Source organism: Myxocyprinus asiaticus, chromosome 32, assembly GCF_019703515.2.
Source record: "Myxocyprinus asiaticus isolate MX2 ecotype Aquarium Trade chromosome 32, UBuf_Myxa_2, whole genome shotgun sequence".
Taxonomy (NCBI): Eukaryota; Metazoa; Chordata; class Actinopteri; order Cypriniformes; family Catostomidae; genus Myxocyprinus; species Myxocyprinus asiaticus.
In genome coordinates, this window is record NC_059375.1 from 31,125,231 (window position 1) to 31,148,986 (window position 23,756).

The window sequence follows — 23,756 nt, forward strand, 5'->3', positions numbered from 1 at the left end:
CGTTTTTTTCTTTTATTGGAGATATTTGTGCACTAAAATATAGAATCTTTTAAATGTTAAGACTACACAGAGTGCTACCTGACATTAAAAACGGAAATCCGCCCAAACAATATCTATAAAACGATGTTTTTAAAAAACCTTATCTACTAAACTCAAACGTCTGTGATTGGTCTTTCCCGATCATCGCGGAGAAAAGTAACAAGTACCACATGCTGATGCTTATTTTACGCTGCGGTCTAGTTTATAATTCATACCTGAATGAAACTTTTATAGCTGCTTAATTTACAATATTCACCGAAGAGCAAAATAAAATAACTATTATTTAGACCAATCGTTTCTGACCAATTAAATACAACATTCGGTTAGCTAATCCTCGCCCATTTTGTGACCCCGGTTCGTGATCAGTGACATTCTACCCGTTTATTCTAGGGCACTGATACGCATCCGCATCGCATCGCTCAAGCGCTCGGAGAACAGAGGATACAGGGATGATGATAAACATACAAAGAACTGTGTCACACAGAGAGCATCTGTCTCGGCTTTGAAAGCGTTATTTACGCCGCAACCTGGCAAGGGATGCTGACCATGGAAAGAGAGGCAGCCTTGTAAAAGGACCACAGTTTCTGGGACGCAAAGAGCAGCTTGTGTCTGCAGACAAAACAACGACCGTGGGACTCTGTAGGAAGCTTTTTGGGCATTAAGAGCACAAACTAATCCTGTGCATGGTAAAAAATCTAAAAGCTAAGAGCAAACAACGGGTATTTTTGCATGAAGAAGAAGATGTTTGGGTTAAAGAAGACGTCGCTGCAGTAGGATTGCAATCATTTGGTGTAATTTTAATTGTTGACTGTATGAAATGGGAGCTTTGACAAGCCGTCAGAATGCCGGAGTGGAGGAGGTCGATATCCCGTCCAATTCTGTTTACAGATATCCACCCAAAACCGGTGAGAAACATAATAAATATATTTTGCATTAAGCAAAATATTATTATTATTATTTTTATAATAAATAATATAAAACGACATACAATAAATGGTATGAAAACCATTTATTTTATAATACAAATTATTATTATTATTATTATTATTATTATTATTATTATTGTTAAAAGTAGTATTAATAGTATTTGCATTAGGATAACCTCTGGCGCTACTCTATAATAGAAGGCTGTTATTGGCCCAATGGAGAAACTCAAGCTCAGATTTAATAGCCTACTTTGTCATTATTAATGGACAAATGATGTAAATGATCAGAAATTAAGATAAAATAGGGGGATTATAAAATATTTTTTTAATAGTTTCCCTATGATTTGAGAGGGGCCTCTGTTCACCTTAACTCCAAAGGGACTGGGCCACCACCCACGGTTTCTTGGTCAGCAAGTCTGTCAGGCCTCTGGTCAGCATGGCGCATAGATGCTTGCCTTTATATTGCTATAGGGCTTATCACTCCCACTACTGCTTTGTCTGCTGAAATATATTATAATTAGAGCAAATGGTTTGCATGATTTCATACTCAACATGCAAAAATTAAACAGGATTGAAAACAGCATTGTGCACTGCAGGCAAAAGTAGTTAAATGGCTAGTTCATCCAAAAATGAAAATTCTCTCATCATTTACTCATCCTCATGACATCCCAGATGTGTATGACTTTCTTTCTTCTGCTGAACACAAACAAAGATTTTTAGAAGAATATCTTAGGTCTGTAGGACCATACAATGCAAGGGAACTTTGAAGGTCCAAAAAACACTTAAAGGGAACATAAAATAATCCATATGACTACAGTGGTTAAATCTATATCTTCAGAAGCGATATGATAGGTGTGGGTGAGAAACAGATAAATATTTATGTCCTTTTTTACTATAATTGTGATGTTGACTATGGTTTACGTAACTTCTTGCAATTTAGTACGTTACATTAACGTAAAACCTTCATTTTCAAGTGTACAACCATTGTTGTAAGTTGAGGAAATTCAAAACACCCATCAAACTAGTTTTATGGGCACTTTTGCCTGTTTTACAAATCTTAAGAAATTTGAGCAGACAGGCAGGATTAACATTGAGATGAGTGTAAATAGACAGATAATCTGTAAATGCAGCCTGGGACTTGTGCCTGATTCTTGCTACCTGATGCTTCAGATTCGTGCTTGTTCATCCATACTCTTGTATCTTCCTGTTGTAGTATAGCCTGAATCCTCTGCCCTTAATCTGTTGTTTTTTTTAGTCTCTACTATATCTGTCTTCATTTCGCAAGCCTTCGTTCATCCTGTGTGTCCAGACATTTCTCTGGAGAAGTGGAGCAGTTAGATTTTTTCACATCAACATAACCATGTCCATATCAGTTTCCGTGCCTGTTGCTAAAATAATATGGGTTATAATACAATAATATATTTCATACTAATGGAACACTCAGGATGTTAATTTTTATAAGAGGAAATGATCATTTATAGAGCTATTCTGACCCAATTATTGGTTATTATTAATTCATTTTACCTAATGATTTCAGTCATGTGATGTAATATTTTGATGTTATTAAAATCAGTTAATTTAGATGTTGAATAAAGCACACATGAAGCCCATATGGTTCAGAAGGGGAAGTGCTTTATCATGTTGATGAAAGTTCGATCAGGAATTATGAACATTTTCGCAACACTGTTGTCCCTGTCAAATTGAATTTTCAATATCTGTAACAACTGATCTGTTCTTTATCATACAGGGAGTTATTTTGCTAGCCATTTTATTATGGGAGGAGAGAAGTTTGATTCAACTCATCCTGAAGGCTACCTCTTTGGTGAAAACACTGACCTCAACTTCCTTGGCAATAGACCAGTAGTGGTAAGACTGAATATAAATTCCTGTAAAATACTTAGATTAGATTCAGCCATTTGGTTATGATTATGAAAGGAAGTCATCACACCACTGATTGTGTTCAGTTCTTAATCTTACTATGTGTTATCTAATTTCCAGTGGTATAATGATCAGCAGCAGTATTTTTGTCTCTTTTTACTGCATTGCAATGCATATAAATCATATGCAATTGTTTAGATTATTGTTCTAAAAATATATTTAAATTCATATAATATGAATTCAAATAAATGCATTAATTCACAAATTCATAGATATTTACGTATTTATTTTCAAAGGTAATACTTTACAATAAGTTCCATTAATTAATGCATTAGGTATCATGAACGAACAATGAACAAAATATTTTTTACAGCACTTATTAATCTTTGTTAATATTAGTTAATAAAAATACAATTGTTTATTGTTAGTTCATAGTGCATTATTTTAACTAATACAACTTTTTATTTTATTTTAACAGTGCATTAGTATATGTTTAAATTATCATCAGTCAAGATTAAGAAATGCAATACAAAAAGTATTGTTCATCGTTATTACATGTTATCTCATTTTGTTAACAAATGGAACCTTATTGTAAAGTGTTACTGTGGCGAGCAGGGTGGGACCGAGTGGCCTCTGGGCAGAGCGAGGCCAGGAAGATAAGTGGTGAATGAGTTCCACCTGTGTGCCACACCAGTCTCGCGTTCCAGTGAGGGGTTGTGGGAGTATTTGAGGAGAGGAGACAGCAGCAGATGGAGAGAGAGAGAGATGCATGTCGATGTGGTTGTCGGGAACCGCTGAAAAGCAACCCAGACCTGTCTGTGTGTTCAATGTTTCGACTGAATAGTCATATTGTGTGACACTGAAAAGTGTATATGCTATAAATGTCTCACATGGATTGTCAAGCCAGTCCCAGCTTCCTCCTTTGCCATTCTTGATTCCTTTACAGTTACCTTTTCGAATATGTTTTTATGAATATACATTAAAATAGTCTTTTAGAATATATATTTTCGTAATATTTTTTGACATGTATTTGAGCTGCTTCAAGCTGTTATTCAAATTTGATATTTAGTATGCAAGATAGTTTGAATTACTGTTTATTAGTGAAAGCTTCTATAATTTACTTTATTATACTTGTCCAAATGTGATTCTGGCCCAATTTGCCATGTGTAATTGTATACAGTTGTTGTTCTTTTATCCTGATATTGATGTCTATGTTTGTGCTTCCTATACGGGTCTTTATACAGTAAGTGTTTATTAGCACTGTGTTTATGAGCTGCAAGGCCCATCTCTAAGCAGACAAGCTAGTGATGCTGTGGATTTAAGCAACAGCTTACTGGAAGTAGTACAGAGAGCCACATTCAGGCTAAAAACATGGGGGAGGGGAGGCAAAAGGCTCACCCACCAGTGTTGACCCACGAGCTTACATACGCATGCTGCTTCTCCGACATGTGGATTTGCCAGTGCATTGCACACACACATGCATCAACACAGCAGCTTGTCCAGAGATCAGTGTACACCACCTTGTAATGTGGCTTTGTTTCCAGATTATTGTTCAGTTTTACAGGAGATCAGATGTGTGTTTTAGATATGTGATTTGACAAAACAGGGCAAAGTGCTTCTCAGACACTTTCTACTGGGTTTTAAAATCAATAATTTCACCCTGATTCCAGCTGCCTCCATCCAGAGAACTGCTTTGTTTGTAAAGTGTGCATTCTGTTGTAATTATGATTTGTAGTTTCCGTACAATGCTCCACCTCCTCAAGAGCCAGTCAAGACCCTCCGCAGTCTCATCAACATCCGCAAAGACACTCTACGACTTGTCCGGTGAGATTTTCCTCCTAAATATCTTTACTACATCTGGCAAAGCTTTCAAAGGATAATTTACTTCACCCTCATTTTGTTCCAAACCCATCTAACTTCCTTTCTTTCATGGAAAATAAAAGGAGATATTCTGGGGAATGTACCGGTTGCTCTGTATGGTTCTCTTTGAAGATTAAAAGCTCCAGTCCCCATTCATTGTAATTGCATTATGGTTTGGAATGACATGAAGGTGAATAAACGATGAATGTAATTACATTTTTGGGTGAACTATTCCTTTAAGATATCTATAATTTATATGCTCCATTTTTAGTCACATGTAAACATAACACATGTTTCAATTGTAAATACATTATTTTAATTTTTCAGTTTATTAAGACCCATGATTTAGTCAAAATCTTGAATGAGCATCCAGTAAAATCTGTCATTTTGACTGCAGATGTAGTGAAGACATGAAGCTGCCTGGACAGGATGTTGGAAAAAGCCACAGTTGCTACAATATTGAGTTTACCTTTGATGCCGACACACAAGTTGCCATCACTATATACTACCAAGCCATTGAAGAGTTTCACAATGGTGTGCCAATGTAAGTTCAGCATTAAACGCACTTTAAAAGTTTCCTCAGATTTTTTTATTTATTAATAAAATACTTTAAACTCAACCCATACCACTTGATCAGAGAGCAGCAAAGTAGGAAGTGACAGGAAAGCTTGAGGTTTTCATTTGTATCACTCTGTTCATTGTGTATGTTGACAGATACTTGCCGCAGGACAGCTCTCTGCAGTCAGAAACGGTGCATTTCAAACGTGGCGTCTGCCAACAGTTCTGTTTGCCCTCTCATTATGTCAACTTATCAGAGTGGGCAGATGAGGAGGTAACACTTCTGTTAGCTATATCCTTTTGTGTCTACGTATGTGTGTTTTTATTTTTTGAGAGAGGTTAAATAGGTTAGATTGGAATGGCGGTCATCTATCTCAGTGTAGAAATCATTAAGTAATTCATAATGCATGTCCTTTTAATGTTACACAGCTTATGTTTGACATGGATAAAGACATCTTCCCCATGGTTGTACAAGCAGTAGTGGATGAGGGAGATGGTGAGTTTGTTGTCATTATTATCAGCAGTTATGACTGTCATCTGTAATCATCTGTCAAAAATGTCCTATGGTTCTCAAACCTTTCAGGCAAAGTACCACTTTTGATCCAATCAGAACATCTAAATGCCACCTAATCACAATGATGTTCCTTCTAATTATTTTAGCAATGAGAAATCATAATAATAATGCCATATTTTCATTTATATTCCTTAATAATATCTCATCGGAAGGACCTTCTAAAACATGCTTACACCACAATAATAGCAATTAGAATTGATTACAGTGTAATTGCACTTGTTAAAATGCAACTTCTGCAATCCAACTCAAACATTTAATATGAAATGTATTTGCTCTAAATATATTTTAATTGGATTAAAAAACTTCTACCATCTATCTACAATCACTTGAAACTCCTCTGTCAGATTGGTTATCACAGTTTGAGAACCTCTGTCCTATGTGATTTCATATGAAACTGGAAATCTATTGTTTTTCAGCACCACATGTTTTTTTTTTTGTTTTTTTTTTGTGCAGAGCACTTGGGACATTCCCATGTTCTTCTCGCAACCTTTGAAAAGGTATGTTTTTTGTGTTGATAAAAGAACTGGGGTATAGACTTCTAATTCCTGTGTATCTTCTTAATGCTTGTTTGTAAATTAGCCTATTCATATTGTCTCTATATACTGTAGAAAACATTAACAATTGGAACTATATAAAGGTTTATCAAAATATTGCTGTCCTTTTCTCCTAGCACATGGACGGAAGTTACTGTGTGAAGCCTCTGAAACAGAAACAAATGGTAAGTGCCCATTTATTATAGTTGTAAGAATTCCTATAGCATAAAAGAAGAAAAAGAAAAAATGAAGGCAGAAGGACAGATTAGATTAAATGGCTGCTATTAGTCTTACTTAGCTTTGCTAAGTGTTTCTTTATATCCCGAGGCAAATTTACAAATGATCAAACTTTAGTCTCTTAAAGGGGATAGTTCACCCAAAAATGAAAATTCAAAAGGAAATGTTAGACAGGATGTTAAAGACTGATAGTCTTATTCACCTCTTCACATTAATTGTATGTAAAATAGATGCAGTGAAAGTGAATGGTGACTAAGGCTAACATTCTGCCTAACATCTCCATTTTGCTGAATTTATCTTAGGTGGATGGTGTTAGTTACCTGTTGCAGGAAATATATGGCATAGAGAACAAATACAACAGTCAAGAATCAAAGGTACGTCACCATCCACATTTACAAAAAGAATCAATTCATTCTTGGTGTAATTGTGACCAGAATTTTCCACATCAAGGCAGAAGGACAAGCTCTGTCACTGCTTTGATCTGATAATTAGTATAAAAATGTTAAAAGTTACCCATTGATGTTTACAGGTTGCTGAAGATGAGATTAGTGACAACAGCGCTGAATGTGTGGTGTGTTTGTCGGATGTGCGGGACACACTTATCCTACCCTGCAGACACCTGTGCCTGTGCAACGCCTGCGCAGACACACTGCGTTACCAGGCCAACTGTTGCCCCATCTGTCGACTACGTAAGCACCAACCCTTGTACCAGATTCATTCATTATTGTTTAGAAGATATTTGTTTTTTTGTCAGGCTGGTCAGGATGCTTAAAAAAACCCCCAGCAATGTTTTGAAAGCACCACGGAGTCACAATGTTTACAGTTTCCAGGGTAATCAATGTATGAATGGTTTATTTATAGTTTTCTCTGCACATTAAAGAATAGTTCACCCAAAAATGAAAAGTATCATTTACTCGTATAAGATTTTTTTCTTCTATAGGACTCAAACGCAAATTCTTAGAAGAATATCTCAGCTCTGTAGGTCCATATAATGCAAGTGACTGGTGACCAAAACTTTGAAGCTCCAAAAAGCACATTAAGGCAGCATAAAAATAAATCAAATGACTCCAGTGTTTTAATCCATTTATTTTGAAGCGATCCAATCTGCTTTGGGTTAGAACAGACCAAAAAATAACTTCTTTTTCACTGTATGTCTTGCCATTGCAGACTTTAGGCACAATGATCATTTGTAATCGAGCTTGAAATCATGATAACCAAGGAGATTGCTTATGTCAAGATTTATAGTGAAAAAGGAGTTATCTTTTGTTTTGTTCTCACCTAAAACCGATTGTATTTCTTCAGAAGACATGGAGTAAACCACTGGAGTCTTGTGGAATACTTTTATGCTGCATTTATGTGCTTGTTGGTGGTTTAAAGTTCTTGCCACATTCACTTGCATTGTTTGGACCTACAGAGCTGAGATATTCTTCTGAAAATCTTCGTTTGTGTTCTGCAGAAGAAAGAAAGTTATACACATCTGGAATGGCATGAAGGTGAGTAAATGAGAGAATTTACATTTTGGTGTGAACTATCCCTTTAAGATGGAATAGGACAACATATTTTTTACACTTAAACTTTAAATTGTCTCATACATGAATGTTATGGTGGATATTTCGTTGAATAAAATACTAGATTTAGTCATCAAATAGTTTATCTTCTCGTGCAGAAACATTGACACTCATTTCACAAAAAAATGTTTATTTAATCAGTTTATCTACGCATGCATTGTTTCCAGTGTATTGTCTTGGCTTAAATATTTTCTGCAGCATCAATTATTTAAGAGGCTCTTCTTTTAATCCCTGTAGCGTTTCGTGCCCTTCTTCAGATCCGAGCGATGAGGAAAAAACTGAACCCACTCACCCCAACTGGATTCAATCCTGTCATCACTTCACAGACCTCAGACTCAGAGGAGCACTCGGTAACATACTAAACCTGCTTCATTCCTGTTTGCTTCAGAGAGCTCATACAGTGCTTTATTCATAGCAACATAATCTGGTGCATTAAGACAAGCATTTCCTACAGAATTCTGTTGATGCAGTGGGAGAGCCCAGAGTGTACTTGATTCTGAATTGTCAATTGCTGCATTCTGTAGTCTATTAATTTTGTATAATGATAAATAATATACAACCCCAATTCCGAAAAAGTTGGGACAGTATGAAAAATGCTAATAAAAACAAAAAGGCGTGATTTGTAAATTATATTCACTCTTTGCTATATTGAAAGCAATACAACTAAACATTTTGATGTTTTACCTTGTGAATTTCATAGTTTTTTTTTATGTACAGTAATTTCAAATCAGATGATTGCAACACACTCCAGAAAAAGTTGGGACGGGCAATTTAAGACTAATACCAATTTGATGAGTTAAAATAACAAGGCAATATGAAACACGAGATGTTAAACAGGTGAACATTGTGTCATAGTACTGTATACTGTACAAGGAGCCTTCAAAACAGCCTAGTCCTTCAAGAGCAAGGATCGTTCAAGACTTGTCAATTTGCCAACAGATGCTTCAGCAAATAATCCAGCACTTTGAGACCAATGTTCCCCAAAGACAAATTGGAAGGATTTTGGGCATTTCACCCTCTACGCTGCACAATATAGTTAAAAGATTCAAGGAATCTGGTCAAATCTCGGTGCGTAAAGGGTAAGATGAAAACCATTTCTGAATGTGCGTGATCTCTGATCCCTCAGACATCTCTGTCTTAAAAAACATCATTCATCTGTAATGGATATCATGAACATAGGCTTGGGATTACTTTAGTAAACCTTTGTTAGTCAACACCATTCACTGCTGCATCCACAGATGCAAGTTAAGACAGAAGACTATGCAAAGCAGAAGCCCTACATCAACACTGTCCAGAACCACTGCCGACTTCTCTGGGCTCGGTCTCATCTTAGATGGAAAGTAGAACAGTGGAACTGTGTTTTTTGGTCCGATGAGTCCACATTTCAAATAGTTTTTGAAAAACACAGCCGTCGTGTTCTCCTGGACAAAGAGGAAAAGGACCATCCAAGCTGTTATCAGCGTCAGGTCCAAAAGCCAGTGTCTGGTGCTAGATTGCAGTCCTGACCATCTCCAATTGAGAATGTGTTGTGCATTATTTTTTATTTTTTTGGCTTTTTCCCCTTTTTCTCCCAATTTGTAATGCCCAATTCCCAATGCACTCTAAGTCCTCATGGTCACATAGTGATTCACCTCAGTCCGGGTGGCGGAGGACGAATCCCAGTTGCCTCTGCGTCTGAGACAGTCAACCTGCACATCTTATCACGTGGCTTGTTGAGTGCGTTGCCACGGAGACATAGCACGTGTGGAGGCTTCACGCCATCCACCGCGGCAACCACGCTCAATTCACCATGCACCCCACCGAGAACAAACCACATTATAGAGACCACGAGGAGGTTACCCCATGTGACTCTACCCTCCCTAGCAACTGGGCCAATTTGGTTGCTTAGGAGACCTGGCTGGAGTCACTCAGCACACCCTGGGATTCAAACTAGCGAACTAGCGAACTCCAGGGGTGGTAGCCAGCGTATTTTACCACTGAGCTACCCAGGCCCCTGTGTGGTGCATTATTAAGCGCATTAGATGGCAACGAAGACCCCATACAATTGTGCACCTGAAGACCTACATAATGGATGAATGGGGGAAAATTCCACTTTTTAAACTAAACAAACTTGTGTCTTCAGTGCCCAAATGCTTAATAAGTGTTATTAGAAGAAATGGTGATGTTTCACAGTGGTAAACACTCAACTGTCCCAACTGTTTTGGAGTGTGTTGCAGTCGTCTGATTTGAAAGTACTGTACATTTAAAAAAAATGAAATTCACAAGTTAATGGGTGAATATAATTTACAAATTACTCCTTTTTGTTTTTATTAGCATTTTTCATACTGTCCCAACTTTTTCGGAATTGGGGTTGTAGTATATTTGATTGTTATCCCTTGCAACCATGTGATAATTTTATGTCTCTTGTGGCACTCTGTGATCTCTTTCTTCTAACATAATAAAATTATTTAAACTAAAATCAGTATTTAATGTTCATTTATTTACTTATTTGGTAAGTAGCATGTAATAAGCATGATATTGTTCTGTGAGTCACTATCACAAAATAAATCCTTTTAGGATGATACAACGCTTGATCACCCTGTCAGGGTTTATTTTGCAATAATATCCGGCTTACTGTACATTATATCCCTTGCGTATTTCGTATTTTAGAGTTCCAGTCTTTTATCTCATCACATTCAAACTAAAACTCACAACTCTGGTGAAATACTTTTGCCATAGTGCTGTAGCTCAAGTAGCAGTCCATTGCAACTGTTGAATAATGATGCAGGAAACACTGATTAAGATCCACTGATTAATGTCAAGCAAACCTAAGTACTAAAACTAAAGCTGACCAACTTTAAATACCCAAAATGAAGTGTGTTTACTGCTAACATTTACCGCTTATTCATACTAAATGCAAATGTTGTTATGCTCCTAAACTGTACTGCTCTTTATGGCCACATGTTTACTGCAGGCATCAGAGCACATCCCACCTGGTTATGAAGCTGTGTCCTTGTTAGAGGCCTTGAATGGGCCCTTGAACCCATCTCCATCTGCTCCTCCACTTGAGGGCCTCACCAGGGGCCATGTTTCGGGATCTGTGCCCACATATGACAGTGATAGCCACCACACACCCGCTCGCTCCCTCTCTCCACTAGAACACTCTGTCAACTCCAGCCAGAATGTGAAACACAAGAAGAGTGGCTCTAAGTGAGTGAGCCCTTACTGAAGAATTAAGGCACTGAGTACAAAGTGGAGTAGTATTTCGGTGTTACTGTACTTTGTAAAAAATACTTTTTATTTAATATCTATAAAACATTGGCTGGGTATTTTGAATTTAAGGTATCACCTTACTTTTTTTTTTTTACTTGTGAATGTTAAATAATGGGTTGAAGAAACAGGCAGAAAAGAGAGTGGTTGCTAATCATGTATTCTGGGAACTCTCTAGATCTCTCTCTCAGAATTCTTCAGTGCTGCCAGAGGAGGAGGATGAGAAGTCATGCAGTGAGTCTGAGGTGCAAACGTGCAGGAGAAAATTGCATGCAGAACAGCAAGAGGTACGAACATCTCAAATACATCCATAGCATTTATACCTTTTTCAATCATTCCAAGCATCACCTAAATGACAAAGTTTATGTTAATCTATTCTATTCTATTCTATTAATCTTTAGGTTCCATGCTATTTTTTTCTAAAAAACAAAAAACAAATCTTCTGTAACACTGATTTAAAGGGATAGTTCTCCCCAAAATGAAAATTCTCTGATCATTTACTCACCCTCATGCCATCCCAGATGTGTATGACTTTCTTTAATCTGCTGAACACAAACAAAGATTTTTAGAAGAATATCTCAGCTCTGTTGGTCCTTTCAATGCAAGTGAATGGTGGCCAGAAGTCTGAAGGTCCAAAAAGCAAATAAAAGCAGCATAAAAGTAATCCATAAGACTCCAGTGGTTAAATCCATATCTTCAAAAGTGATATGATAAGTGTGGGAGAGAAACAGATCAATATTTAAGTCCTTTTTTACTTTAAACTCCACTTTCACTTTCACATCTGAAAGTCACATGTGGCGCCTGTTTAGTTTCACTTTCACATCTGAAAGTGAAAGTGGAGATTTATAGTAAAAAAAGGACTTAAATATTTATGTTTCTCATCAACACCTTTCATATTGCTTCTGAAGATATGGATTTAACAGCTGGAGTCTTATGGATTACTTTTATGCTGCCTTTATGTGCTTTTTGGACCTTCAGACTTCTGGCCACCATTTACTTGCATTGTTTGGACCTACAGAGCTGAGAAATTTTTCTAAAAATCTTCTTTATCCTGCCGCAGTCTGGAGTGACCCCAGAAAGTGACAACCTCACCCTGTCATCCTCGGGGGCCATAGATCAGTCTTCCTGCAACGGGACCCCTCTCTCCTCCACTATCACCTCCCCAGAGGGTACAACTCCTCAGTGCACTTAAGTTAAACTGTAAACCGCACCAGAGCTGCATAATTTACAATAGCTTATCAATTCCTGTCTTGTTCAGACCCAGTTAGCAGCAGTCTGGCCCAGTCTGTGATGTCAATGGCGTCATCTCATAGCCAGCACTCTCAGATCAGCACTGACACACTATCTTCCATGTCTGGCTCCTACATGGCTGGGGCAGAGGGAGAAGAGCCCCCTGAGACCCCAGCAGAGAGCAGGGCCGCTTCCCAGCATGAGGGTGAGGTAAGGGGTTGAAGGCCTGGAAACAGGATATTTTGTTCACTTTTGCCTGTTGTCTTCACATGCTTTGGGTGATTGTATACATTTTCACCACCTTATCATCAAACAATAGCCAATAGACATCAAAACGGACATGGAAAAAAGCTTACTCCATTTTACACACACACATAGGTGTTTATAAATAATAACCGTCACACTGCACACTTTCGACCATGTGTATGAACTTCTGAAAGGTTCTGGGGTTTGTATATTTTTTAAAATTTGACAACTTTTTGTGCATATGCCAAATCTTCACTTTGTGCATACGCATACTTTTACACATATACTAAAAAAGTGGTAACCTGCCTATGTTACCTCAACTCAACTCAGCTCAACTCAACTCAACTCAACTCAATTTTATTTATAGAGCACTTTCAAAAACCGCACTGGGTACCAAAGTGCTGTACATGGAGTTACAAAAAATAAAATCACATACATACAGCTTAAGAATACAACAAGCATTTAAAACCGACAAAAACAGGATAAGAGAAATTGACATAGTACAATTTATAATGCAATTAATTAAAAGCTTGGGAAAATAAATAAGTTTTTAAGGCCCCCTGGAAAGACACTAGAGACGGAGATGATTTCATGGCCAATGGAAGCTCGTTCCAAAGTCTAGGGCCTGCCACCGCAAAAGCTCTATCATCTTGAGTTTTAAGGTGAGACTGAGGAACCAACAGACATAGCTGATCACCAGAGCGGAGAGACCTTGAAGGTTGATGCAAACTTATTAAATCAGAGATGTACTCTGGTGCTAGACCATGGAGAGCCTTAAATACATATAGCAACACTTTGTACTGGATTCTGTATTGGATCGGTAACCAATGTAGGGAAATCAATACTGGGGTTATATGGTCTCTTTTCCTGGTTCCAGTTAAAAGACTAGCAGCTGAATTCTGGACCAGCTGCGGGCGAGAGAGAGAGGCCTGACTCACACCCAGATACAAAGCATTACAATAGTCCAAACGAGAAGACACAAAGGCATGCACACCTAAAGGAACTACAGTATTTCTACTTGATTTAACCCATAAACATTGCTTTTGTCGGTGTCTGTAACCTAATTTTTCTGGTAAATGTATTCAAAATTAAGTAAAATTTTTGAATGGAATAAAACCAGTTAATTTACCACTTCAAGCACATTTATTTTACACCTCAAAAAACTATTATGGTTTACAGTGAAGAAAATACGTAGGTCCTTTCTGAATAATCTGACATTATTTTTATGTGCATATCCTTTCATAAACAGTAGCCTATGCTCTGCGATGGTGGAGACGGGGTTCTATTCTTCCCATTAGACCTTCCATGGTGTTTTTCATACAAGGTCATCATTAGATTATATATAACCTCATAGCTGTCACAGCAATTGCACTTTGGAAATTGAAAACAGTCCTTTGTGATCTGAGTTTGTGCAACGTCTTAGTGAAAAGTTAAAATCTACCAATAGCACCTGCGGGTCAATTGGGTCTAATAGAGCAGATGCAATAACAATGACGGTGATCTGTGAAATGTCATGATTTATGTTACAACCCCAATTCCGCAAAAGTTGGGACAGTATAAAAAATGCTAAAAAAAAAACAAAAAGGAGTGATTTGTAAATTATATTCAACCTTTGCTATATTGAAAGCACCACAACTACACATAATATGATGTTTTACCATGTGAATTTTATTATTATTATTTTTTTTAAATGTACAGTAATTTCAAATCAGATGATTGCAACACACTCCAAAAAAGCTGAGACGGGCAATTTAAGACTAATAACAATTTGACAAGTTGAAATAACAAGGCAATATGATACAGGAGATGTTAAACAGGTGAGGCAATCGTGTCATAGTCCTTCAAAAGCAAGGATCGTTCAAGACTTCCCCAAAGACAAATTGGAAGGATTTTGTGCCAGCTTCTATGGGCACGGTCTCATCTTAGATGGAAAGTAGAACAGTGTTTTTTGGTCTGAAAAGTCCACATTTCAAATAGTTTTTGAAAAACACAGCTGTCGTGTTCTCCGGGCCAAAGAGGAAAAGGACCATCCAAGCTGTTATTAGCGTCAGGTCCAAAAGCCAGTGTCTGTATGGGCCAGGGGTGTGTCAGTGCCCATGGCATGGGTAACTCGCACATCTGTGAGAACACCATGAATGCAGACAGATATGTACAAATTTTGGAGCAACATATACTGCCATCCAGTATCGTCTTTTCCAGGGACGTCCCTGCGTTTTCCAGCAGGACAACTTCAAACCACATACTTCCCGGATTACAAGTGCACGGCTGTGTAAGCAGAGAGTGTGGGTGCTAGATTGGCCTGCCCGCAGTACTGGCCTGTCTCCAATTGAAAATGTGTGGCGCATTATTAAGCGCATTAGATGGCAATGAAGACCCCATACAGTTATGCAGCTAAAGATCTACATAATGGATGAATGGGGGAAAATAAACTTTTTAAACTATACTTGTGTCTTCAGTGCCGAAATGCTTAATAAGTGTTATTAGAAGAAATGGTGATGTTTCACAGTGGTAAACACTCGACGGTCCGAACTTTTTTGGGGTGTGTTGCAATCATCTGATTTGAAAGTACTGTACATAAAAAAAACAAAAAACAATGAAATTCACAGGGTAAAACATCATATAATTAGTAGTTGTGGTGCTTTCAATATAGCAGAGGGTGAATATAATTTACAAATCACTCCTTTTTGTTTTTATAAGCATTTTTCATACTGTCCCAAGTTTTTCAGAATTTGGTTTGTAAATCCTGAGTTTTTCCTGATCCAACAATCCTGATGGAAATTTAAAGAAGCCTAAATCTCCAATAATCTGTAGGAAACGGGGTGTTTCAACTCCACAAACAAACCTTTTTGTGCATTTTCAGCTTAATTTGTATGAAGCACCCATTGAACACAACTCTTTTCTCGGCTGCCAAAAGAACCCGGAAGTGGCGGAGCAATGCGTTTGTTTGTTAACAGTTAAAATGTATCTACTATATAACCACAGGACTTCCATAGTCATGGAAATATCAAGGAATTTCAAATTAAGGATTTACAGACCTGGAAAAGACATGGAAATTAATAAAATCTTAAAGTCATGGAAAAGTTATGAAAATTTCTTAAGCAAATGTAAATTATTCCAGTTATTCTCATCTCTGAAATATTTTACTGGCTAAAAATTGCTCTTTGTGAGTGCAATCTCTATAAAAAAAATTTAAAAACCTTACACAGTACAGTAATCATGAACAACTAAAAAAGTCTTGAAAAGGTGTGGAAACCCTGCAGCAAAATGTGGCAGCTTCAAATGCTTAAAGGGGTGATTCCACCCGCCTCGATGATGTGACTATAAATGAATATGCTATTCTATGATTAACAAGGCAATGTACTTTTCACGCATTATTTTTTAAATGTCACATACATTTCACATATTACCGAATGGAGCAGTTGTGCAAGAGACCATATTTACACATGTTCTCTGCAGGAAATGCCCAATGAGCCAAAAAACTTTGTGGCTGTCATTCTTGAAGAACAGGATTCAGAGGTGAAACATTAAAACACACCATCTAATTCTAAACCCAGCTGATTTATTGTGAACATTTACCTTTTATTATGTACAGTATGTGATGTATTCAGCTGTGCCATTTTCTTTCCTTAGGGAAATGATGTTACTGAGGAAGATTGTGGATCTCCCACCAAAGAACAGGGTAATTGTGACCACAAGTTGGGTGAATATTGGCATTTTTACATCACTGTGTAGATTAAGGAGAAAGAACACTCTGCAAACCTGTGATCTGTAGGTGGTACTTCATCCACAAGAGCTTATAAATCTGCCTACACACCTCTTGTTAAAAAACTTGTGTTGGTAGGTGAGCCAAAGGTTGCTCGCAACCAATATAAAGTTCACATTTGAGATTTTCTGGGGTTTTTTAATCAGCCCACAGACAAGCACATTTGGCATTCGAATTTCAATTACATATACAGTATGCAGCCTTCTACTAATTGCCATGTAGGTTAGGGTTAGTTTAAAGGGAGAGTTCACCAAAAAATGACAATTCTGTCATCATTTACTCACCCTTATGTTCTTCAAAAACGGTATGACTTACTTTCTAGAATGGAACACAAAAGGAGATGTTAGGCAGAAGGACAGCCTCAGTCACCATTCACTCACACTGTATATTTGGTCCATACAATGAAAGTGTATGGTGACTGAGGCTGTCATTCTACCTAACATTTCCTTTAGTGCTTCATGGAAGAAAGGAAGTCATGCAGGTTTGGAAGAACATGAAGGTGAATAAATGATGACAGAATTGATCTTTTTGGTTGAGCTATTCCTTTAATATATGCATTACTTTAATAATTTTATGTCAGGATAAGTTTGCAGTATTTAGGCTTTGCTTTTAGTGTTTTATTTTTTTGTTATTTGGCAACAATTCACAATGCATTAGTTTAAAACATTAGTTAACGTGAACTAACAATGAACTTGGTTAATGTTAATTTCAACATATACATTTTTTCAAATAAAAAGTTGGTCCCACTTTATATTAGGTGTCTTTAACTACTATGTACTAACATTAAATGATATATTTTCAATATATATCTGATGTTCCGCAAAGTTCTCAGAATATATACATTTGCTTTACTGAGGTTGAGGTATGGGTAGGTTTAGGGAAAGGGTTAGGGTTTAGATTGTGGTTAAGGTTAGGGGTTAGGTTTAGGGGATAAGGTTAACAGTGTAACTAAAGATGTAATTAAATGCAGGTACCTTAAATGTAAGTACAATGCAACAACACATATGTACAAAATAAGTACATTGTATAAAATACTTATTGTATATAAGTACACAGTAATTAAAGACACCTAATTTAAAGTGGGTCCCAAAAGTTGTATATGTTAATATTAGTTCATGTACTATGAAATAACAATGAACAATTGTATTTTTATTAACTTACATGAACAAAGATTAATAAATGCTGTAAAAAATACAGTATATTGTTCATTGTTAGTTCATAATACCTAATGCATTAACTAATGTTAACGAATGGAACCTTATGTTTTGAAACTGAATTACCATTTTGCATAGACATTTTTGTCTCTTTCTAATTTTATATTTTGTGTGTATATTTGGTGTACATAATATATGCAAATGAGAGTCTGTATTAGTGTCTTTATCAGTTGTGTTCACTCGCATGCGCCAATTGCATCCGCTCTGCTCTCACATGAATATATGTGCATCCATCACTTAATGGCTGCCGAGAAACATCCTGCGCCCCGTCCCTGCCCTGGCCCCATTATTGCTGCCTCCACTCAGCTGTGCTCTGCTCTGCCCTGCCCTGGCTGCTCTTGTTTGACCTCTGACCTCGCTTGCAGGTGGGCGCAGGAGGAGCGAGGTGCCTTGTCCAGAGTTTGACAATAACAATCATGGGCAGTCTGACACCCACTGTATGACAGGCCTGGACAATGAGCAGCCTCCTGATGGCCGATTCGCTGGTGAGTGGCAACCTCTGGAACATGGACTTTCTGATTGAAAGGGATTGGGTGAGGTTGTTTCAAGGTGTCCCTTTTAAAAAAGCAACTGGATTTTAGTTCTCAAATCTCTGGTTCCGAAACTCTATTGGCTTTCTCTGCTCATGCTCGCCCTTACTTTGACCCTGCTGTAATTTTGCTTAGCGTGAATTGGTACAATAGTGGCCATGCCCTTTATTCCACCCTCTTTTGTGTGTGTGTGAGAGAGATTTTATATTGTGTATGACTTGTATCTTCTGTGTCTGGGTCATACTAATGGCTAAGTTCATGTTCAGTGTCTGCCAGCTCAAAGTAGCTTTGCGTCTTTATTTCTTTATTCATCCCTTCATTTTTCTGCTTATCCTCGCTCTTTTGCTAGCATATTCTATTGATTCCTAACTCGGTTACTGTCATCTAGGGAAAGGATTCGGATTCTCTCTGAAAGGAAACAAAGGAAGCTTTTTAAATGAGATTTGTGATCGTAAAATATGATTCTTACATCATTAATCATCATATTTATAATCATCATGACTACTACACAGTCACAATATACAGTATAGTCCAATCGTTAAAATGTATGAATATCATTGCATTAGATAACAAAATATTCAAACCAATGACATCTTCAAACGTCTTAAAACAAATGATGACCTTCAAAACTGACTTCACTCTTCTTAGCCATTTTGAAAGTACTTTTAACCAACTGGGTTCAAGGTAATTTTACTGGATGTATGAAGTCAGTTCCTCACAGGTGAAGTTCATCACATTATAATGGACATGTTCGACTATGTTTGACAACCACTGTTCACTAACTAAAATGCACTGGTTAGGTTTTAATACACTGATTTAAAGGTACGGATTCCTTACTACAACCCTGGCCACCATCATCTTCTCTCATCACCTCAATGCACCGAGCTTCTCTTTCTCAATCCAACTCTCATTTTCTGTGGATTTCTGGTCAATTCTCTTGATGTACTGTAAATGTGCTCTGTTCTCTCTTTCTGTCTTGGTTTTTTCCTTCTATCATTTCCCATCTCTCTTTCTCCCTGTCTTACTGGATGTCTGTGGAATGGACAGATGAGGACTCGTGTCCTGTTCACATTGAGGAGTAGGTATGGCATTGTAGCAAGTTAAAATGCAAGGCACAAAGGGCTTGGATTCACAAAGAAATCTCTGGCTTTTTACCATTCACTACTGTCATCAGTGGGATTCTTTGTGGATTTGCCTTTTTACCTCTTCAGGTTTAAAGAGCCTTTCATCATTTAGCTTGAGATGCATGGTGAATAATCAGTGTGGGGCCTTTCAGTTATCAGTAAATCTTGTAAAATTTGGAGAACAATGGATAATAATGTCTTGCTTTTAAAGCTGAAGTGTGTAAATTTTACGCCACTAGTGTCAACAAACGGAATTGCAAAAATTATGATTGTTTTCAAGAAGGATTCCTGAATACTCCCCCTCTCGATTTCACGCCATTGATTGAGCCAATGTTTCTTTTCCATATTTAAAGTGATATTTCACTCCAAAATAAAAATTCTCTCATTATTTACTCACCCTCATGCCATCCTAGATGACTTTTTTTCTTCTATTAAACACAAACGAAGATTTTTAGAACAATATCTCAGCTTTGTTGGTCCATACAATGCAAGTGAATGGTGGGTCAGCCTTTGAAGGTCCAAAAAAACACATAAAGGTAGCATAAAATTAATCCATGAGACTCCAATGGTTAAATCTATATCTTCAGAAGCAATATGCTAGGTGAGGGTGAGAAACAAATCAATATTTAGTCTTTTTTTTTATTACTATAAATTCTCCTCCCTGCCCAGTAGGCGGCGATATGCACAAAGAATGTGAATTGCCAAAAACAAAAGAAGAAGAATGTGAAATTTATAGTAAAAAAGGACTTAAATATTGATCTGTTTTTCATCCACACCTATCAAATTGCTTCTGAATTCTCATATGTATTACTTTTATACTGCTTTTATGCTGGACCTTTAAAGTTTTGGCCACCATTTACTTGCATTGTATGGACCTACAGAGCTGAAATATTATTCTAAAATTTTTGTTTGTGTTCAGCAGAAGAAAGGAAGTCATACACATCTGGGATGGCACGAAGGTGAGTAAATGATGAAAGAATTTTAATTTTTGGGTGAACTATCCTTTTAATAGGAGCAACTATTTAAACATTAAAAATTACACACTTCGACTTTCAGCAAAAATAGCTTCTTGAGGAACACTGATCTCCAAAGGGTGCTCAGTAAATCAGGAAAAAAGGTCTAGGAAAGTTCTGATGATTTTTTTCTATCCTTTATCTCGATTACACAATCCCATCATTATTTTAGCCTTTGCAAATGTCTTCATCTCGCTTTATTTTACAACTTTGTATTTCTTACGTTTTCTTTATTTCCCCTCTTTGGCCCTTCCCAAATGGCACTCTAGCCCTTGTGGTCCTCTTCCGAATCTACACTGTATCGCATAGTCTTTTGGGTAATATTGTAAAGTCTGCATCTGTAGGGGCTCAGCAAAAAAGTGCATCAAGGGCAACTGTAACGGTGGCACTCATGAGCACCCTTCTGAAATGCAAAGGAAAATTGGGACAGCCTACTGTCTTGTTGACTTATGTTTGTGCCATTTGGGATAGGGCCTTTATTTAATCCTGTCCTCATCTGTAACTTTTAACCTGGATTCTCTCTGTCCTGTCTGTTAGGTCTGTTATACCTTGACGTCTATCGTCATGGACGGGGTCCTTTGGCTCACCATGCGTCCACCAGCAACATCAACCTGGAGGATCAGGGGGTCACCAATGAGGTGCCAAACCCTAAGAACAAACCTCATCATGGACCCCTAGCTGTGTAAAATTCTCTGTTAGCCTCTCTGCTGTCCTCAGCCAATCAGACACAGACCTACACCTCTCCTAAGAGAGATATCTGCCTCTGTCTTCATCCCATCTATACCCAAACTTGTGTCCACACAAAGTCAGACTTTAGAAATCTCCTGATTTAAAGGGTCTTGAAGGATGGACTGTGGTTTCCCCTTTCCATTGTGATAGATGTCGTGTTTTTAGCACTCTTTTGGTGTTGATACTTATGTAAAGCACCACGTTTACACCAACGCTCCACCCCCTCATGTGTAGAGATGGAGGGATGACTCAAGCAGCTCTCCTGATGAAAGCCTGAAAAACTAGGACACAGTACAGACTCCAACCTCTGATCCGAGCAGCATTTCTTCTCTCTTAGAGAGATGTCTAATTTCATGTCAGGGCTGTGTGACTATGCTGAGTGAATGCTCAGATAAACATGTTTTAGCACTGTGCTATAATTTCATTAATAATTTTTTACGCATATAAACACTTTTATTTGAATCATCATAAAAATTCTGTTATCTGAATTAACTGCCCCCTTGGGACTTTCCTCATTAATGTCACTCTACATTTGCATGAATCTCCTTCTGGATAACTGCCCACAATGAACTACATTTTCAGATATATTAATGAAGTTAAAAGTGAATTCATGTTCACAACCCCTTTATTCTACTGTAATGTTACACATTTCTGAGTGAAACAGGATATTTAACTTGATTTTAATCATCAGGAATTGATTGGATTTTGAAAGGTGGGCTTTCCAGAGTAAAGCCAGACCTGAATGCGAGTTTTGCTAAAACTATTATCATTATCCAATATCCTGTGACATCAGCAAAAAAAGGAAAGACATTTCAGAGCAAGCAAGTTATTAGATTTTGATTAAGACATTTATTTTGTATTTGGTATATTAATCGTTCTCAATAATATCAGGAACGTGCAATGAAAGTAAACAGTCAATTTTGATTTCATGTTGATCTTAAGTTTGCTGTATCGCCATCATTTCAATAATCAACTCAAAACCTCAATTGTTACTTTGCCTAATTTATATTTAAATTGCCATAATCAATCCATAACAAGATGAACTTCAGAGCAATAACACATGTTTGCTCACATGTCTGCCCTTGTCAGTTTGCTGCAGCTCATTTTGAGCTATATGTACAGCCCTGCATGTTTAAAAGACTCAAAGCTACTGAGCTGCCTAACCTGCGTTACACATCATTCTGGCCACGGAGAAGCTACTGAACTGCTTACTGTAGAGCCTTCTGAAACATTTTGTACAAGGGAAATTTTTGGGAAAACCTGCTGATGAGGTCCACATCTGTGGTTGCACCTCAAATTGCTACTGGTATATTAAATGTCACAAAGCTAATGTCAAGCTCTTTGTTCATTGTTTAAAAAACAATTATCAATCATCTTTTAGGGACAGTCTAGCATATACAGTATATATATATATATATATATATATATATATATATATAAACACAGTGTTGGGTGTAATCCAGTTGCATAGTAATTAGTTACTGTAATCTAATTACTTTTCAGTCAAATGTAGTGTAATACATTACATTTTAAATGCTTGTAATCAGATGAAGTCAGATTACAGTTACTGACTCAATTAATTTAATTACTTTTAAGTACATTATAGGGTTATGCTTATTTCTAATATATTATTTATGTGCAATACATGAATTATGGCCATGTAACGAGTCACTGAGAAGGAGAAATGTGAGGTGCTAAGTTTATGACTTGTGTGTAACAATGAACAAGGAAGAAATAAAGACATTATTTTGAATTTGTTGAGTGGAACAAAGTTTTAGAAGTTTTAGAAAGTAACTAAAAAGTAAAGTAATTAGTAATATGATAACTTTTTAAATTAGGCAGTTAGAAAAGTATTGTGATTACAATTATAATAATAATTTGTTATTTGCAGTGGATTACTATTTTTAAGAAATGTACCCAACACTGTATATGTGTATATATATATATATATATATATATATATATATATATATATATATATATATATATATATATATATATATATATATGCTACAATTAGTGAATTTGTAACCAAACCTTGTAATTAAAGGGATAAACCCTAAATGAAGCAAAGCTGAAGTGGCTTTTTAGAAGAGTGTTGTTGGACTGATATTTATTGTTATACCAGGTACCTGTCAGTGACTTTGGTTTACCAATTGATATGTGTTCCTTTTGAAAAGTATCTTGCACTTTCCTATAGCCTATAGGGGTCTCTTTTTTAAAGTGTTTACTAAGCGCCATTGTCCTATGATTTAATGTGATTTGAAAAGACATTAGGCCTATACAACATAACTGGAAATGAAGGAAAGACATTGAAAAGTGTGCCACTAACTAAAAGATCTTCCACAGATCCGTTTTCTTTTCTGTGGGTTCTCTTTCCAATTCTTAAAGGTGATGTGTGTCATTTTTACACACATCACCTTTAATATCATTCTTTCAAATCTTTTAGCTGAGCCAGTTCTACTAATTTTACAAGCACTTATAT

General features: G+C 36.9%; 1 protein-coding gene across 6 annotated transcripts; it reads left to right on the forward strand.

Moving 5' to 3' along the window:
• The first annotated feature begins 433 nt into the window (after positions 1-433).
• LOC127423434 (E3 ubiquitin ligase RNF157-like) lies at positions 434-22,741 on the forward strand. Of its 6 annotated transcripts, none has more exons than XM_051667725.1 (20): positions 434-944; positions 2,713-2,831; positions 4,579-4,667; positions 5,101-5,247; positions 5,418-5,535; positions 5,691-5,757; positions 6,289-6,332; positions 6,506-6,553; positions 6,908-6,979; positions 7,135-7,294; positions 8,411-8,523; positions 11,127-11,362; positions 11,601-11,709; positions 12,483-12,591; positions 12,681-12,862; positions 16,355-16,414; positions 16,529-16,577; positions 18,241-18,360; positions 19,453-19,483; positions 21,080-21,205. In XM_051667725.1, the coding sequence occupies exons 1-20, from the start codon at positions 857-859 to the stop codon at positions 21,093-21,095; spliced, it is 1,977 nt and encodes a 658-aa protein (XP_051523685.1). In that variant the 5' UTR covers positions 434-856; the 3' UTR covers positions 21,096-21,205. The 6 variants fall into 6 exon arrangements, with proteins under 6 accessions (XP_051523685.1, XP_051523686.1, XP_051523689.1 ...); XM_051667726.1 differs by having other exon boundaries at positions 19,453-19,487; positions 21,080-21,189; XM_051667729.1 differs by lacking the exon at positions 18,241-18,360 and adding an exon at positions 20,449-20,488 and having other exon boundaries at positions 19,453-19,487; positions 21,080-21,175.
• The last annotated feature ends 1,015 nt before the right edge of the window (positions 22,742-23,756 follow it).